Source organism: Colius striatus, chromosome 3, assembly GCF_028858725.1.
Source record: "Colius striatus isolate bColStr4 chromosome 3, bColStr4.1.hap1, whole genome shotgun sequence".
In the NCBI taxonomy this organism is placed as follows: domain Eukaryota; kingdom Metazoa; phylum Chordata; class Aves; order Coliiformes; family Coliidae; genus Colius; species Colius striatus.
Window position 1 is genome coordinate 8,130,790 of NC_084761.1, and position 19,974 is coordinate 8,150,763.

Consider the following 19,974-nt stretch of genomic DNA (forward strand, 5'->3'; position numbering starts at 1 on the left):
ACGACACATTATCATCTCTGTCCATACCAATTTTCTTTTACTGCTACACAGCTACCTACATTTCTCCATCACTACTGGCTGCCCTTGGCTGGTGTTCAGCATGTTCATTGATGACACCACCAAGGAGATGATCTTCTTATGCTTATATTGAGACCTTCTCCAGATTCATGTGATCATGGCAACTAGTGACTTAGCATGACATCTGATTCTTAGGCCATCTCCTAGACTGGCACTATCAGACTCTTCAGAAACTTTTCATAATTACAAGCATTTTACTTCTGGGACAGGAGTATGTTGAGAAAGAACTAAAAATAACCTGAGCAAGTGCCTGTAAATCCTCTTGGAAGAGAGGGAAGGAAACCAACAAAACCATTCTACATTCATTTCTTAATTACAAACATTTTAACGCAATAACAGAAAACGAAAGAATCTCAAACCTCCTCTTACAGCCATGCTAGGGGGAGCACAGATCTATTTCTAGCTTTGAAAGACATTCAGCAAAGGCAGCAGCTCTCTAGGCACACTGAGCTGCTCTGCTTGTCCTGAAATCAATGAAAAAGATACTTGAATCTAAGGTAGCTGTTATTGATAGTTCTTACTCTCACATCTTAAGCATTCAATAAACTTGTTGGCTACCTCTTTCTTCTTTGGCTGACCATTAAGGTGCACATTTAATGACCTTCCTGCTGACTTTTACTATGATTTTTGCTGGTTTTCCACCCATGGCTCTAGATGGTACCCAAGTCTTACGCTAGGGAACCTGGTTTTCTTATGGAGATGAAAAGAAGACAGAAAAAAATCATGTGTTATGGAATAATTTCTACAGAAACAAAACACTTCTTTTGTGTCCAATACAGAGTGTTTGTTTTATTCAAGCCCTACCTACGATTATCTTCTACAGCCTCTGAGACCTGCCAGGGCACAGCTGAAGGGGAGGTCTCCTCTGTTTCCTTGCCCTGCTCCCCCTCAGTCCAGATGGCACACGGCAGAGGTGACTCATGCTGTGGATCTGATGGGAATGACAGCGCTCAGAGCATTCTTCTCCTGGTAACTGGACCACAGAAACACGTATTGGGGCTGAGTCACTGTGCCAGATCACTGCAGACTCTTCCGACCCACTTATTTTCCTGTCATTTTATGACAGGTTTAGAAAATCTTTTGCTCATGCTGTTTATTCATTATGAACTATTTTATCCCTTTTTCTTTTGGCAAGCAGAGAATCTGCTTTTAGGTTTTGATGATATAGCTTGAAATACCAAGAGAGAAAATAATAATACGTGCTTCTGTGATATCTCCAAACAGACAGAGGGTTTCTTGCAAAGAGCCATGAAGAACCAGAAAAGCAGAATTGCACAGTGTCAGGACTACAGGAAAGCCCACTGAGAATTCATCTCCAGGTTGATACTGTTACAATTACTCCAGGAATGGATTGAGGCTCTTAATAAGAGAAATGCTTTATTGTACTCATAACTCATGTGTTTAAGATTGCTGGGCAGACATTTAAAGCTCGGCTCTGGGGGAGAAACTGACATATTGTAACTGCTGTTTGCTTTGCTGATGTTCTACAACATCAAACATGATTTCACAGGGACTGGGAAGAATGTACTGTCTATTCTAGAGAACAGAGAGCTCGGCAAAGGTTATTTGTATATTGCAAATCTTATGCAAATGTCACAAGCAGCTTTGCAGATAACTCAAATAGGCCTGGAGGGTGTAATTTCAGTTCCCAGTTCCATATGTATCTATGGGGAAAACACCATTGTGTTCTGCACAGAGCAATGACCTGACTGCGCTGCTGTTCTTCAAGAAAAGCACCAGGTGCACAGTGAGCTGGACAATAGCCTGTGTGATTTCTTCTCCTACCCATCTCATACTCTGATACATTTGACTTAAAAATAAGACAGAAAGTCCTGTAAAACTAGGCTTAGTGTGTTCCTCCAGCTTCTCTGTAGGTTAGGGGGCCCAAAGGAGTTTTGTTTTCTCTACTCTGCAGATTGCCACTCTCTTTAAGACTCCCAAAAGATCTTTTTAAAGAGGTCTGACAGTGGTACAAATACGATCTCAGTCAAACCTTGCTGCCTATTCAAATGATAAATCCACTGGGATTTGATTGTTTTTTTTCAGAAGCAGTATTAACTTCTCCTGGGCCTCCTGTAATTGCTCATCACATCCAAGAACCAGAGCATAAGGAGAAGGAAAAGAGAGGAAGGTTCATGGTACCTGTACAGACTGAATAGCATTCCAAGGGCTTTCTTTCCCAAGTTCCTCCTCTTCCCTTTTCTTTGAGAGCAAAAAGGAATTGCTATCCTTTGGCCCAGGATAGCAATTGTAATCCTACATTCAGTATTATTTGCCATCAAATGTGATGTGCTTTATAGTTACAAGCTACTATACCGCCTGCTATCATTAAGTCAGACATATGAAGCCTTAACAGGGTTTTTATGAAAATGTCTCATAGCCCTTCTTCAGTCATTTTAATATATATTTTTAATTATTTTCCTAATCAGCACCATGGAGTGGATGAAACACAAAGGCTGTTTGCCACAGATGGAGACAAAGATGCACCATGGGGTTAAGGGGACTGGTACAGATGGTGGGTTTAGTTTTTGTCCATCATCAAAACGCACTAGGCTACAGAGCTGGTCACTTGTTTTGCCTTATGGCTTTTGGAATTCAGATTGCCACACTGTTACAGCCCTCAAGTGCTTGGCCACATATCTGCTTCTGTCCTCTGAATTACAAGGGAGGAACAAAGTTTAGGTCTCAGGAAAAGAAGATAGTAATAAAATATATGAAGAGTGCCAGTTCTGGGCTCCTCAGCTCAAGAGGGACAGGGAAGTGCTGGAGAGAGGCCAGCACAGGGCCACCAAGATGATCAGGGGACTGGAACATCTTTCATACAAGGAAAGGCTGCGGGAACTGGGGCTGTTTAGTCTGGAGAAGAGGAGATTGAGGGGAGATCTTATTAACATTTATAAATATCTAAAGGGTGGGTGTCAGGAGGTTGGGACATCCCTTTTTCTATAGTAGCTAGCAACAGGACAAGGGGTAATGGGATGAAGCTGGAACACAAAAAGTTCAACTTCACCATGAGGGTAAAAAAGCAGTGGAACAGGCTGCCTAGGTGGGTTGTGGAGTCTCCTTCCTTGGAGGTCTTCAAGACCTCCCTGGACATGTTCCTATGCGACCTGATCTAGGTGAACCTGCTTCTGCAGGGGGGTTGGACTAGATGATCTCTAAAGGTCCCTTCCAACCCCTACCATTCTATGATTCTATATGCTCTGCATTCAGAAGCCACAATAATGGGAGGAACTGCAACTACAGTTGCAACATGAGGCCAGCACCTTTGCCACACATTGAGCACAGGGGCTGTAAGGACTGGTGAACGTGGATGATCTTGCTCACTCAGAACATCACACCAATGGTATTTTAAAGTTCCTGAAAATCCTGAGAACAACAGTGACATTAGGTTTTGAGAATTCCATGAGGAGGGCAGGGATCCAAACTAATAACAGTAAAGTACTTCAATTAGCATCTTTCAGATCTTGCCCAAATGAGGCCTAATCTACCAAACAGAGAAAAGAAAGATATCCTCTCTGTTCTCTTCACTAGTTGAGGGTCTGGCCCCTAGATACCATTTGAACGCAGCAGTTCAATATTGAACCTTTCTTGCCAAGAAACTGTCATCTTTGTTAACCGTGATCATTTTCCTCAAATGTATTAACATTCATTATATTCATGACACTCAAACTGCATGAACACCAGACTGAGAAGGAGCTCACATCCCAGCACATTCTGGATGTGGATTCTCCTAAGGGAATAGCATTTGAGGTTGTTAATTGATGAAAGTAATTTCAATATGATTGAGCATAGTGGATCTCAAGAGTAAAACAGGCTTTGCTTGTGATCAGCGTAATACGGGGAGCCCAAGCAAGAATAATCATCAGTGCAAATGTCTCTGCCTCCAAGTGCCCTAAACACATAAAGCAGGGAACCATGGACTGCATGCTGATCTTCTGAGTAAAACTAAGTCTTACAGGACAGAAGTATGGTGGGAAAGCAGATCCTCAGTGGAGGTGACAGTGGTATCTAAACAAGGAGAAGAGATCAGCAATAAAGATTACTATCAATGGTATTTCATTGTCATATTTTGGGAAGAGAGAAATAAAAAGGCAGCAGGAAGAGCTGTTACAGCACAATGAAAGTAATGGAACAGGCAGGATGGGGTTAACTAAAGCAGCAAATAAAAGGAGCAACACGTGTTAATAACATGAGCAAAGCAGCTGAAGGACACTCCCTGCAGAGACCTGCCTTCCCTGCAGAGGTGGCAAGGAGAATAAAAGCTCTTGCATTGTGATTAAAATCTTATTTGTGCCAGAAACTTCCACTTTTCCCACTCTTCACTTAATTAAATAATTCAGCTGCATTATCCTTTGTGCAGTCACTCTCACATCCACACTGTAATCTCTCAGGTTTCCTCTCTTGAAACACTACAGTGACAGCCCATGTTCTGATAGCACTTCAGCTCCCTTCAGGTGCTTAGGCAACAAGCAATCTAGCCTTCAGGCACAGGACTATGAAACAAGGACTAGGAGATCAGCAGACAGAGATAGCCTTGGTGACATCCAAGTTGAAGAATGTACCATTAATCAAAAGAGTCTTTTTTGTGTTCTTCAGGGCATGATTTCAAAGTGAAGCCTCTGATGCGACTCAGCACAAACACCTGAGCCTTGGCTGCCAGTGTGGCTGAGACTAAAATAAAACCTTTGCCAGGAATGCTGAAGTTTGCTAGCTTCCAAGGGAATAATTCAGTGTAGCAGCTCTCAGGAGAGGTATCAGTTTCAATAAAAGCTGAAGGTACAGTTTCTGCTAATGTTACAGATGGGTTTTTTTTATTGTGTCTTAACATTAATGGACTTTCTGCACACATCAAGGATTCACAGCACTCAGCTTAACCATGGAAGAGATGCACCCAAGGCACAAGACCTCAATATAGTTAGATGCCAAATTATGACAGTTTCCTGATCTTTGGTATCAGGGCTAAGTTATTAATAAAGTAATAAAGAAAGTTAGATGTGGAATATAAACCATCTCTTGGCTGTGCCAAATAATGAATCATGTTCTGCTGATTCTGCCCTTTCCCAAGCTCCCTGTTATTCTCACCCTTCCTGTCTCCTCTGGTGAAAACTGTTGCTGCAGTGTGTGTGATATGGCACGCCCATCTCTTTCATGACTACTAGATACATAGATGTCTCTTCCAGAATGTTTAGTGACATTGAAGAAAGCAAAAGCCATCTGAAGTAATATGCAGTGACAGATACGACCTACACACAAACTGGATGCCAGTAGGACAAGCAATCGAGGGCTCCATGGGCATTTAGTATTAAATACCTTTTGCTGCCTGTTAAAACTGGTGAATAAACAGCATCACTATCCCAAGATTAAACCTCTGCCTTTGAAGCTGATGCACAGGTCCTAGGCAAGGGACAGTATGGTATATTCAGGTGAGGTCGGGCCAGTCTCATCAACGCAGGATGGAGCTTGTATGTCTGACCATGCTTTTTATGTTTCTGCAGGATGGATGACATCCAGCTGTGCAAAGACATTATGAACCTTAAGAAAGAGCTGCAGAGTTTGGTAGCAATCCCAGGTAATGTCTGTCTCCAATCCAATATTAGGATAATGCTTGGGTGACGCACTGGTGAGGATTGTGGCAGGAACACACCTCTGCCCCAAACAATCCAAAGTCTCCCCCCACTGTTATCCACAGATACCAGTTTCTCTTTACTACTTGGCAAATTTCAGCAAAGTTAAGAATTAAGTCTGATCAGTTCCAGCAGCACCACCTTTTGGCAGACTCACAAGAACACTTTTGTCTTGAAGACAAAGAAGATGCTGGCATTCAGACTGAACTAAGTGCTGACACAGCATGTGCCTAACCTAAAAAGCTCCCAACTTTCCAGAAGCAGGTTAATTTGTAACATCTTCATCATAATTTGCCTGTTAGCATACAGATTTCTAGAAACACACTTGCCCTTTGGTTTTAGTAGATGCAGTTTAGCCAATGTCAGTAGACATAGGATCAGTCTTTTTGTACATCAAGTGTGTAGTAGTTTGCAACAATTCAACGTGTATATCTTGGCAGGCAGTTGCCTGAAGGGTATCATGGGAGAGCACATCTCCATCTAGGAGCACGACAGACAGAAAGGAAGTAGAAAGTAGCTTCTGCTTTCAGTAGTGAGAGGAGAATCCTGTGCTTCATAGACACAAAGAAGCAAGAAAAAGCAGTGATTCCTAAACATTCTCTTCTTTCTCTGATGCAGACTCAGCATTAATCACAGGTGACAATGTATAAGTCCCAGTGTTCACAGCAGTCAATAACCACCTTCCTTTATCATTTCTAAGAGATAAAACACAAAAATACACCTCAAAGCAGCCTTAGACTGTATTAGAGATTATTTCCTCTGCTCCTGGCAGACTGTAATTTGAAATTCTCCAAGGAGTACAACCTTGAGATTGAGACTTACAGAATTTGTCTTGAAAATAATCGAGCTGCTTTTATCCTACTAAGGAATTAATTTACTGCAGAAATTCTCAGCAATAAGTGTCCTGAAGCCCATAAGCCAAAATTAAGCTGTGTTAAACAATTACTTTCAAATGTCTGATTTAGCTTTTTAAAGTTCAGTCCACAGACATACCACAGCATTGGGCTGTAGGCAGCTTGCCCTTCTTCCCATAACTCTTATTGTACTTAATTTTATGGCTCTCTAAACACAGTTCAACTGCTCAAAACCAAAATCTTTGATTTAATGCAAAGAGTCTTCTCAGCTGATCAAAATGTTTAGTTTCTTGAGGAAATACGTGGGCTGGGATTTGCCTCTGGCTTTTTCATCTCTGCTCCACTTGCTAGGTTTGAAGATTTCTGTCTTAACTACACTTGCTTGGTAACCTTAAGCTATATCTCCATAATCCCTAGCATTCATGAGTTCTAGTTTGTGACAAGCACATCTTTCACATCACAAAGATTGTTGTTTATAAACAACTTGGTCATGACAGACTAGCCAATTAACAAGGACCCATTTTACTCAGATTTTGGAAGCACAGGGAAAATAATTTTTCAGCATCTTAGAAATGATGCTGTTTGTGTGGATTTGCAGCTCACATGTTTTACCAGAGTAGAAAAAGACCTGTTGCAGTCAACAGCTAAAGCTGCCATGAAACAGAGGTTCCTTTTGGTCTCATTTTCCCTGAGGTCAAAGGGAGTTAGTACCATGGATGTTAATGAAGCATCCTGGACTGTTTTCTTACCAAAGCTGTTTAAAAACCCAAATCTAAGCAGTGTCTTGCAGAATAATTTCTTAGTAAAAATGTGTTGGGCAAGCCCCACAGAGTCTATAGGCCATTAAGCTGATCAGATGCAACAGCAATAAGTGGAAGGAAGAAGAGGCAGTAACTGGTGACTCAAGAACCATTGACATAAATCAGTAATTCATTCTTAGACATCTGCAGTGTCTACCCCCTGAACCCTGCTCTCTACAGTCCAAAGTAATAGGCTCTTTTCTCTGTTTTTCACCAGAAAAAGAAAAAACAAAGATGGAGAAACAAAGAGAGGATGAATTGATTCAGAAGATCCACAGACTGGTTCAAAAGAGAGATTTTCTTGTAGACGATGCAGAGGTGGAGAGATTACGGTAAGAACTAAAAGGACTTGAACTTCTTAGTGAGATTTCACAAACCTAACACTATGCTGGAGTGACAGAATTGACATCAACTCTTCAGGGAGAGAATTGGTCCTATAAAACAACTTACCAGTTAAAAGCCTCCTCCTAGTTCCATAGGAAAAACATTAACACTGTATTATTGCACTTCTATGGCTCTTTATACCATCAATGATTCAGTCATCATATGACTACAGCAGGAGTTGGTCTCTTACTTTCCTAAGAGAAAGTGTGTGGCCATTTGCCATTAAAACAAAAGGATTTTTGCTGCTACCAGAGTATTTCTCTTGGCATGAGAAGTAGACATGAAATAGAATTCTACAGTAGGCGTATTTGTAGACATCTAAGATCTGCCATTTTCTAACAAATTAACATGGTCAGGTTTTATTATTGGTATTCTTACCCTGCCATAGAGAGAAAAAAGCAAACACTAGCACAGGTCTACTTAACCTAAATTCCTAAGTGGGTTCAGAATGGCTTCATCTCAGTATCTTAGCCCCAAGTTGCTGAGAAACTGTCGGTCCTTAGCTCATTTCCAGCTGTTGCACTGAGATCTCACCACTCTACAAATATTCAGAGTTTTGCTATTACTTCCCCTGTCTCTTTCAACTGTAGAGATTCAAGACTAATCAGTCCATTTATCCTAAATGGCAACATCTCTTCCAATACATTTAAATTCTAAGCAAGCAAAGGACAGAAGAGAAGAAAACTTGCCAGAGTCCTGCAGGTGATCAAAGAGAGCTGGCCCAAGTTAGCAGCTGACAAGAAGCCTGAGCTAGTGACATCATCCAGAGCTCTCAACTGCTAGTTCAATGTTCAAATTGCAAAAACTGCATCATCAGCCAGACAATGTAGAAGCCTAATTGCAGGCTGCTGAAAATGTGTTGCTATGCAAAATGTAGATGTGACTACATTAGTGTCAATTCACATTTGCAGTAAAACCTTAAGAATTTTAAATAAACTCTTGATAATAAAAATCTGCTTTTTGCTCTAAACTGAGACAGTCAGTTGGTGCATTGTTAACATTTCAGTAACAAAATAGCAAAGATGCCAACATAGAAATGTCCTTAATAGACACAGTGTGTTAACACAATCCTTTGGGCCTAATCCTCAGCTGAAGAGCAGCCTACTTGGTTTTGTAAACACTAACAGGCCATAAGACTCAGTCTTTTGTCTGGCAAGCCTTTAAAAATAAGCCTTGCAATCATAGCAATGCATATCATCTGCTTTACTTGGTGGAGGAAGCATTGTGAAGCACTTGAGGTGAACTTAAAATAGACGCTACATTATGGTTGAAATCTGCTGACAAGGGAATGTAACAAATCCAGCATTATCAGACAAAGAACCTTGGGGAAAATTGTCTCAATTATTTCTACAAGAAATTTGTTCCTGTTATCATCTAAATAAACACGTTGCTCTTTAATAAGCAAAATTGCTTCTAAAAGAGCAAAGTAAATTGTTTACTGGTGATTTGATCTAGCTACTCTAGGTTTTACTGTCCTATTTACAGAGGAAAAACTGGTTATTTCTGTAACAGATTTATTTTCCTTTTTTCCCCCCACTAGAGAGAAAGAAGAAGACAAAGAGATGGCTGAATTCCTTCGCACCAAGTTAAAACCCTTAGACAAAGCAACACAATCTCCTACCAGTGAGTTCTGAAATGTTAAGAAAACCAAGAATAATAGGAAAAAAACTCCAAGGACAACTGGATTAAAGAGCATTTTCAAACAGCACGCTGGGCTAGCCTCTGCTAAAAGCTAGCTTAATCTAGCTAGATCACCCAGAAATAAGACCATGTGTCAGCAATTACTGGCTACTTAGAATTCAGATGTCCAATTACTCCTTAAAACTGAATCCAAGTCATATATGGCCACTTTAAAATTCTATGTTTTAAATATGCAAAAGATATTTGAATACACATTACTACCACCTGATTTTGTAAGGAACTAGATTTATTCTTGAAAGTCATTTTCCTCTCTGGTTCTGCAAAAATAACTAGGGGGAAAAAATCTCTTAAGATATACACCAGGATACCTGAAGCAAAGTTTGCCTGTTTTACTGCAGGCAGGATGGAAACTAGATAAGAGACTGCAAACTTCCATATCTACTCTGGAACACAAAACCACAAAAAGTTCCACTTAAATATAAGAAAAAAAGCTATTTCACTGTTCAGGTGAGGGAGCCCTGGCACAGGCTGCCCAGAGGAGTTGTGGAGTCTCCTTCCCTGGAGGTCTTCAAGACCTGCCTGGACATGTTCCTATGCGACCTGGTCTAGGTGACCCTGCTTCTGCAGGGGGTTGGACTAGATGATCTCTAAAGGTCCCTTCCAACCCCTACCATTCTATGATTCTACTCCAAATTTCTTACATCTTGCCAGGATAAACAGGCTTTTTGATTGACCTTGACCCACATCTCTTCTGGACAGAACTGCAAACACACTAATTCCTCTGAAACTAAGCAGATCACAGGATCCCTTGAAAGCTTTTAGTTGCAGCTTTCAAACAAAGCAGTCACAACGTGAGCTCTAAAAGTTAGCAGAAGGATTGTGACTTGTCTTAAACTGAGCTCTTAGGGAGGGAGACAGTTGAGTGGTGCCTTTCTAATAAAGTGAATTTGGTCCACCACCTGTAGATGTTTGCCTGCAAACTCATTGCTATTTTGCACAGATCAGGATGTTGCTAAGGAGTTTCTCAAGGGATGTGGAATGACTGTGAAGTTCAAGTACAAGGTTGATAGAGACATGAAGATGAATCACTAATTCTCTTAGTCACAGAGAGCATGACTCATCTCCCTTGTTAGTTTACATCATATAATTGCTTAAGTGCAATGTTGGACAAGATTCTTTTCACCCTGAAAAATTAAACCCCACCTTTACCTTGTTCTCCTAATTACAACAAAGTTGATGAGAGAATATAGCAACTCCTTAGTTTTTGGGCTTCACAGCAAGATGACTTTCTCTAGAAGGATCTATTATCTGACCCCCATGACTGAGCACAGGGACATGTAGATGGGAAAAGATGCAAGACGTTTACTCTCCCTTTGAGATGTCTGGGGTCCTCTTTTAACTCCCTCTTCTGAAGGGATAAGGCTTCCTGAGCAGTTTGAATCCAAAGGCTAGTTGGCTTACTACCAAAGTGTTCAATCAAGAGTTAAAAAAATGTAGGGAAAAGCTTGCATTCTATAAGCCAGAAGTAGGAAGAAATAGTTTGACCAGATCTTGGTTTTAATGGTGTCCCGTTTTGAACATTGCAGGCAGCCCAGCAGAAAAGAAGGCAGAACCTCCTCCAAGCAAGCCCACCATTGCCAAAGCAGGATTGGCTATTATTAAAGATTGTTGTGGGGCCACACAATGCAACATCATGTAGCTCTGGGCTCTCTACCATGTTTGTCTTTTCAAATGTTTTCATTGAATGAAACTGTGGGGTGAGGGGGACTAACAGGGTCCTGCTAATGGAATCAAGAGCACCTGGTACAACAGTAACATATGGAATGTACAATGGCAGGTTCTTCACTGTTGCATGGATCACTCAACACGCATGCCTAAAAACAAAAGAAATCTATATAGTGGCTGTCCAGTGACCAGAAAAGAGCTGTAGTAGAGTCAACAAAAACAGCCCAGTGATAAAAGTAAATGAAAAGAGGGTTTATTTCATATAGTAAGGTGTAAAACAGCAATTTTAGTAGGCCATGACTTCATAAGAATTTGCTGTACACTTTTCCCCCATGACAAACAGCCTTCAAATTGCTGAAATACCCCATTTTGGCCACTTTTCAAAACAAAAGCCACAACTAGCAACGCTGTATATAGTGCAACTGATAGATGGAGCACTTTCAGGATAACTGATGTTGCATACAAGATACTTATCGAACTAATGTGATGTTCAACTACTTTGCTGTGGAGTCTCACTTCCAATTCTTCCTAAAGAATGAGGATCAGTGACAAGGATGTTGCAAGTGGAGATAGATTTTTATATCCCATATGATTTCTAAATTACTCCAAGTCAAATGAATATTGCTTGCACCAGGAAAAATAGATCTCTGGTAAAGCTTTAGCAAGCACAGTTACAGTAATCTGCGATAATGAGGTCCAAAGCTGTGTCATTTCTCTTTCACAGCTCCAGTTCACATGAACTGACAGAAATGCAGACCCAGAGTTCAGTCCACTATAAGTTACATGCAGTATGAGATTACATATCACTAGTAGGCTGCTGAGAGGACAGTGGAAGACATAATATTTAAACAATGCTTAAAACAACTGTAGTTGCATATTTCTTGACCATAAGAAATACAAACTATCAAGCATAGGAAGACACTAGCCACCTAACAAAAATTGACCACAGGATGAATATACAAATACAAAAGTAGATATTTGTGGTAGGAAGATTGCATTCTACAGAAAATGGGCTTAAAATTAAAGGGAAATACAGCAAGACTTATCTGTGTTTCACCATTAAATGTGTTTCTGGTCTCTATGAAGATTAAGCGTTGTGGAATCTAATATCTTTATATTAGCCGTCAGTAGCTGGTTTGTCTGTGTGATGGTATTCCATATAAATGTACTGTGATAGGTGTAAATAGTAAAATAAATGTACATGGATCTAATGTGAAACTCTCAGGCTTAGAAATAACAAAACAGATAGCAAAAAGTTCCTAAAATACAGTTTTTCAAGAGGAACTTCCATTCTGTGAAGCCAGCTAAGTGAGGTGTGCACTTATAAAGGAACCACACTTATATTAAAGGAAAAAAAATAAACAGCAGTTACCCAGAAAAGGATAAACAGTAATATATCTACACAGAGAAAGTATCTTAAGGTTTAAGGAGACAGACACCATCTAAAGTAAATCAAACTATTATTGTACAAATAAACTCTTAAGCATCAGACTGATTTGATGAAGAGCATTCACATTTCCAGAATAATTTTGTTTCGGCGTTGCAGACACACTTGAGACAGAGAACCTACATCACTAAGGTTCTTAAGGTTTAAGGATCAAGGAGCAAAAAAAACTCAACCAACCACAAAAGATTTCCACTAAAACATGAAGCACTTTAAAATTACTTTGTGACCAAAGATGCAGGGAAGGACAAAACATATGACTGTTCAGCCTTTGGATATAGTTACTACATCCTTGACACAAACATCACATTGAGCTCTGTAGCTGTTAATACCAGCTCTATCTGGTATGGGTTGGACCATCTGTGTACAATAACAGAATTATAGGGGAAAGTGCTTTAAGAGAAAATACACACTGGAGAGGAAGAAATACCCACTGGCTTCTGTAAAATTCAGCCACCTCTTGAATTTGTTGATACCTAACTAAGACTCCAGTAATTATCAGTATCTTAAAAGACAGATGCTCAGTGCTATTAACAAAGGCAAATGGCAGTTAGGGAAAAACCTGTAGTGAAGCACCAAACTTAAAAGTTTTAGGAGGATCAACTGTTAAAACCAATGACTGAAGTTGTTGAATGCTGGTGAGTAAAGCGTCCTGAATGAGGACTCCACACACAGTTTTTATAAGGCAAGAGGTAACTTATGCACATGAGTGTTTACACCAGGCTGTGCTGATGACTGGGGCGATCCCTGCATGCTGCACAGCAGCTTTAGTCCCTTGGGAACATAAGGGAAATTGGTAGAATGTAGGTTCATATGAAAAAGTTTCGTTAAGTGAAAACAGCTAGACATTTCTGGGATGCAACATCCATGATTAGGCTACAGAGCCCCCTCCTTCAAATGAAGGAGATAAAACACAGCAAGTATGAGTATGTAATATTCATATACAGTTAGTACTGGTAGCCAGTGCCCCAAAGGGATGTGAAGTACAGCAGTATTAATGAGAGTGAACTTCATTTTCAGAAGTTCTAGCATAGCTCAGCTGAAAGGTTTTTCTGTGAGTTTGATCTGGGTTTAATAAGCAAATGCTTCAGTTGTGTTTTCATTTGAGTAAGTTTGAACAGTTTGCCTGCAGTGCAGCAGTGGTTCCTCTAGAAGGAGGTCAGTGATGCTGCTTAGCAGTAAAGCCCTGGATTCTTTTAGACTGTGAGGTCAGGTTCTCAATCATGTTCAACACTGGCTTAGTGTTGTCCATCCACAACACAACAGAGCCCTAACAGCTTACTTCAAACATCATGTTTGGAATTAAACTCAAGAAGGAATTAAGCATGGAAAAATCTTGCTCCTTGTTTTTAAAAAAAAATCAGACTGAACCACAGAGTATTCCCAAGTACAATGAGGGGCTTTGTAGCCTCCACGGTCCTGTGAACATGGCACATAATGCAACCCCAGATGTAAAACCAGTAGAAAGTATCAGACAAGTATCTAACTCACTACAAGTAACTGGCATCATTTCAGAGCTGATTTTCAGATGTTGCTGTCTGCAAAGAGACATCGGTTGACTGAAGCACCGGAAATCTCTTCTGGAAATCCTGACTGTTGATCACTTCAGGAAGACAGCAAGGCATTAGGAAAAAGTAGAAAATTTAAGGTGGATTTGACACAGTTTCCTCTATGAACTGGTGACTGTGTCTGTGTTCAGGAAAGGATCTTGGTCTACTGAGAAAAACAAATGTTGCTGAAGTGCTATTTGTACTAATCACCAATGCTACCAGCAAATGGCTCTCTTGCATATTTCCCTAGGCCTACTGAATCTTTTCAGCAAAGTTAAACATATTTCCAAATAAACTAAGCTGCTGTGTTATACTAAGCGTGGGTTTTTTTCTGTTACTGAAGGTAATAAGTGGTTCTGGAGTAGACTGGGATGCACTTACTGTGCTGCTACAGTTCCCAAAAAGAACAGGATTATTTTGCTAGAAAAGAATAATTTGATAAGTTAGTGATACTACTTAAATTAAAAACTATTTAACCTCACTGAAAAAAGTCTCTCCTATGAGAATCCACAACCCCTCCCACACATACCAAAAAAGACAATCTCATTATGCTCCTAGATGACTCTGAAACATCACTACAGCCCAGAGCACTGCACAGATTAAGATGCCGTTCCCAGCCTGACATTGGGAAAATAAAGATCCCAACATAGTTGAATATCAAAACCATTGCTGAGCCAGAAGGGCCTAACAGCCATTATTTTAAGAAGTCAGCACTATATGGCCTGCTCTCCAGAGTGAGTTTACAGATGCCACCAGAAGTGTAAAGCTCTGGACATCTGAGGGACAAAAGACTACATTACTAGATACAGGGAACAAGATGAAATCAAGTGCATCTCATGCTGCTCCTTTGCTCTCATTGCCCCAGCCTTCCTCCTATGGGAAACAAGCATAATGAACTCAACATCTGTATTAACAAAGCTTTGGTGTTGAGTCAGCTAAGTACTAACAGCAATACTGAACAAGAGGTATGGAGGACAAGTTTCTCTCTTCCACCATCACCCAGAATAAAGTAATTCAGCTCAACAGAAAGCTTTCAACATAACCCTGCAACCAGCTGAGGAACCTTAAATAAAAAAAAATCAGCAATACACAGGAGAGAGATTGCATCATCCAGACTGCCTCTGCCTAACTGCAACAATGCCTTGTCAACCAAGACACAACAAGATTTAACAAGTACTTTCGTAAGTATAGTCCCCTCCACCCTCCAGAAGAAGAGCTATTTACCTAAATGCTAATATTAAAGTTGTATTTGACTGCAGGCTGAAATGTGAGACTGCAAAAGGTAATCACAGCATGCTTTCACCTTTATGGTTTGTGTCCACAAGTTCATGTGTGACTTAGGCTTTGTCACACTTGGCCTTCCTATACAGGTGTAAGAACTTGTTTTTATTTTCACCTAAACAGCTGGTTAAGGAGAACAGTTTTCCTGATACTGTTAAACTTTACCTCAAACCATGCCTACAGGCACACCTTCTGAAGCATGAGGTAGCAGTGGGTTCATTAGCGAAGCCAAAGAGACAAGCCACAAGAAAGCAGCAGAGCAATCTTGCCTCGATTTATAACTGGGTATTTTAAATCTAAGTGTATCAACTGAATGAAAGATTCAACTCTCTCCTGAGGGTCCTGTGATTATAGATTTTAAATTATTATCATTCAATTATTTCTCAGGGAAGTTCATGTTCTTAAATAGTGACTGATGTCCAAGATAACCTACCCAAGTACATGTTTCCTGCAGGCGAACCTTTTAGATTCTTGCTTGCGAGCACTTTCCCTTTTAGTATGTGTCTCATTAACAAGCAGTTCATTGTGCTCCAAGAGCTTCTGCACCAAGACCACTCAACTGCAACAAGGTCAAAACTGTAATGTATCAAAGTTTTAGCAGGAGATTTACCTTTAAGAATCACACAGAATCACAGAACAGTAAGGGTGGGAAGGGACCTCTAGAGATCACCTAGTCCAACCTCTCTGGCTAAAGCAGGTTAACACATTCAGACACACCTGAAGACAGTTAAAAAGCAGAAATATCCTTAGAAAGCAATGGGAGAGTCAAATTGAGGGTAGGTGTTCTTGACAGCAGAGTTTGGAAGAACATCCCTGCAGCTCTCTTCGCAACACTGGTAAACGCCTTAGCACAGAGACAGAAACAGAGCTCACCCTGCACTCCTTGTGTCCTTTACATCCAGATATATACTGTGCCTGGGATACCAGGAACCTAAGACAGTTGCCATCAATATTTCAAAGCTGGAATGTCAGAGCTCCAGCACTAGGAAGGGACCAGGCCTTGTTCCACACTGCTTTGGCCTCCGAGAAAGCTGCCCATAAGAGACCTGCAGGGTCTATGTCAGAGCTAATGCAGTAACTGCTGGCCTGGTGAGCACTTTGATTTACAGCTTGGGCCTCTCTCCAAAACTGCTTCAAGTAAATGGCTAAGTAATTTAAGGAAGATCAAGATGAGCAGAGATGACTGCAGCCAATTCCAGGTTTCTTGGAGCCAACTACCTCATCCCACCTACACTGACAAAGTTGTTTGTTTTGTGGGGGTTTTTTGTGTTTTTGATTTTTGTTTCTTTTTGTTTTGATTTTTGTTCACAAAATAGGCTTTCTGGAAGAACACCACTTTTATTCCTTCTGAATCCTATAACTGAAAGGCTGACGTGAAGACTTGTGCCCACAGCATGATGTACAATAGTGGTTTGAAAGCCACATGCCATCTGACCTGCTGAGATGCTTAAGGCTTTATGTCCTGCACCCCCACACTACTGAATAAGGCTGTAGGTTCCCTATACTCAGAGTAAAGTAGCTTCTGGCAGTAAGATGAGTTCCACATCTAGATGAAATGAATAAATGCCAACTCAAAATAAGTCTGCAACGTATGATGTCTCTCCCCATCTTTCTTCCTGAATTACTACCAATTTATTTCTGGCACAGTATCACAGCTGTAGAGCCTCCTTAGGCATATGAGGTTGGATTACAATCACTTTAAAACCCTGTTTGACACAGATACATTTCAAAGGAAATATTTCAAAAGCTTTTGCTTTAGGATGTCATGCTCAACAGATTATAGTTTCCAAAGGGATCACCTGTATCCTCACAAGCGATAGAAACACTCCAGTTTACACCATTTGTGTTGCGACTAAGAACAATCCCTTATGACACAAAATACAGAGCTAAGCACCCACAGTGTAAGCCAGATGCTTTTATGCCTTGTCTGTACCTATACAGGCCATATATAAAATCATGAAGATCATCATGGTGCAGGAATACCTTGCTCAGCTTTTCAAGTATCAAACTCAGAGAGAGCAAGAATTTTCTGTACTTGTCATCTTGATACTGCACCATTACTCTTCCTGCAGGCATTACCTATGCTTTGGACCAAGTCCAGGATACAGATCCTTCAAGATACTGACCACAAGCTGTTACAGATATTTTCAGGCAGTTTTCCTATTTCTCCCCTAATCCATTTGTGATTTTTCCATCTAGCTCTCTCTTCTGAGAACATCTTGGAGGTTTCCACATACTTGTCATTCTTTTTACCCTCACATTCCCCTGCCATACCTTTAAAACCAACACAACAGAAAATATGAAAGCAATCTCTGGTTACAGGACTATCACGTGATCTGTTCCTCTCCTTCCCTTTGCACAAGTTGTTTTTCTCCCAATCTACTTCACATATTAAAAGGTTATCTTACTGTTCAGGCAAAATTACTTACCGACAGTCTGATAAAGGTGCTTAGGTTTCACTGCACGATATCCTACTGTCCTCTTCATCCCAAGTCTGTTGGCAATCACCTTCAGCCACCACATAAGAATCCTGCCCTAGCAGCTTGAGCTGAAATTTGAGATGTCTTCAAATGCACCAATCTGCACCTCAAACAAGTCTGCCTTTAAGTCAGCATGGTCAAACTTCTTCTGTCAAAGTTGTCACTACTTACAGATGAATTGTTTAAATGCTCAGGAAAAAGAAATGCAACATTGTCAGTGGAGTCAGAAGAGGGAAAGAAAACCTCCCCTAAAAAAAGTAATAAATCTTGTTTTAGATACAAAGCAGCTAAAGATTAAATAGATCTAGTGGAGCATCTAAAAAGCAGCCTTAAAACTGATCCATCCTGGAGAACCCTCTTTAACTGCACAGAAAGTGCTCAGAAATAGTACCCTAAAGTAGCATTTCAGAATTGTTTTGTAAAATGGCATTCTCTATTGAAATCAGTCTGCTTCCTGTAGCACAGATAGAGCAATACAAACCATTTTGAGTCACTGAAATTAAGATATCTTTTCTAATCTATATCTGTGCAATACTAAACAAAACCAGTCCAAGGAAGGAATACTAAATTCAAAGTAATGCATACCAGGAGAATGAGGATATTGCATCTCATTCTCTTTAAATACCAGCTAAATTGCAGGAAAATATCTGACACATCCCTAAGTATCTCAATTATTCCAGAGCCTACATCCACTGGGAGACATCACACTATGTATTAATAACATGCTGACTTTGAAGTGCATCAGCATCTGACTTTCTACCACCACACAGACTGAAGAGGTATCAACGCCAAGCTTTGAATAAGAAGTTGCTTAAAGCCCAGGTTTTCAAACTCAAGTTTAAGGCAGAAAAGGGTTTAAATATTAAAACTGCAAGAAGGCTACCTGCAAACACACTTAACATATTTCAAGTGTCAGAGGCAGGGAGGGTTACTTGCACACACTGATAAAGAGGCTTCACTGATACCAGATTTCATCTGCTTACATTTTTGTAAGTGGCTAAGCAAAGCAAAGCCATTTTTTAACTCCGAACAGTTAGTTTTCCCCTCCTTTGCTCTCCATAAAGTCCTGAAACTGTCTAGAATATAGAAAGCAATCTGTTATTTGTGTCCAAAGCCAAAATCCTCAGCCTATTCTATAGAAAGATCTGCTGCTTTCTTACTCTTTCACATCCAAAAAGCTTTGCTTTGTCAGAAGCAAAAGCTTTTTGTCACATCCTCTGTCCAGAAGCTTCAAAGGTTGATGTTCTGTTCCCTTAAATTGTCATCCTTCCTATCAGCATTATTCCACATTACATCTACATCAACTAAGAAATGCACAATGTCCTTCTTTGCCATTATGCCAAAGTCTCTCCCCATTTCTATATTTTTCTGTTGTTTTTTTTAATTAACAGTTAATAGGAGTTAAACTACAGTTAACCATGCAATTGCACTCTGCCTTGTAACAGTACACCAGACAAAACAAGCTACATGAATTTTAGGAAAGAAAACCATGACTTCTAAAAGCTTTTTAGTTCTAACAGAAGCCTTAACATAAGATGAGAATGAAAGAAGTAGAAAGTTTGCAGCACAGTAAGAACAATTCAAATCCAACTCATCTATCATCACATGCCAGGTGGTATGAGGGATTTTACTCACACATACTTAAACCATTCACAACTACTGAAAGAATGAAGTTACAGAATGGTGATCATGGGGGTTTTGGTGTTGTTTAAAACGCTGTAAGAAGTTTTTATAAGTTGTCTGTCTCTAAGAACTGATATTGATTACTCTATGTATGGAGAGTTTCTTGATAAAGAAGTTTTATAGATACCTTAAGATTGCCTACTGAACAACCAAGTACTCTGCAAGGTCAAATGAACACTTACCTGCTGCAGGCCTGACATTTCCTCTAGCAGACTGTTCCAGTTAACATTACTTATTCTCACTTAATGGAACAAAGATCACAGAGAAAAAAAGACAGAGCAGCTCATCCAGCTCTTTACTTTTGTCCATAAAGCTGTGAGATGAAAGAACAGTCCAATTTAGTTGTTGGTTTTTTTTGGTTTTCAATTGTTTAGTTAGATTCTGAAGTAAGTTCAAAGCACTCTAGTGAAACTGAAAAGTTAACTTG

General features: G+C 40.1%; 1 protein-coding gene and 1 long non-coding RNA gene across 2 annotated transcripts in view; one reads left to right on the forward strand and one right to left on the reverse strand.

The window, feature by feature from the left end:
* Window positions 1-11,591, forward strand: part of BMERB1 (bMERB domain containing 1) — a 48,171-nt gene extending 36,580 nt beyond the window's left edge. The window contains exons 3-6 of the mRNA XM_061993848.1: window positions 5,577-5,650; window positions 7,577-7,691; window positions 9,284-9,366; window positions 10,971-11,591. Coding sequence (XP_061849832.1) covers window positions 5,577-5,650; window positions 7,577-7,691; window positions 9,284-9,366; window positions 10,971-11,083 — 385 coding nt within the window. The 3' untranslated portion in view covers window positions 11,084-11,591. The remainder of the gene's footprint in view (window positions 1-5,576; window positions 5,651-7,576; window positions 7,692-9,283; window positions 9,367-10,970) is intronic.
* The window catches only part of LOC133625207 (uncharacterized), a 63,930-nt gene extending 44,083 nt beyond the window's left edge, over window positions 1-19,847 (reverse strand). The window contains exons 1-2 of the long non-coding RNA XR_009818510.1: window positions 19,730-19,847; window positions 17,814-18,053 (exon numbers count right to left, since the gene is read on the reverse strand). This is a non-coding gene — a long non-coding RNA (uncharacterized LOC133625207). The remainder of the gene's footprint in view (window positions 1-17,813; window positions 18,054-19,729) is intronic.
* Window positions 19,848-19,974: the final 127 nt, after the last annotated feature.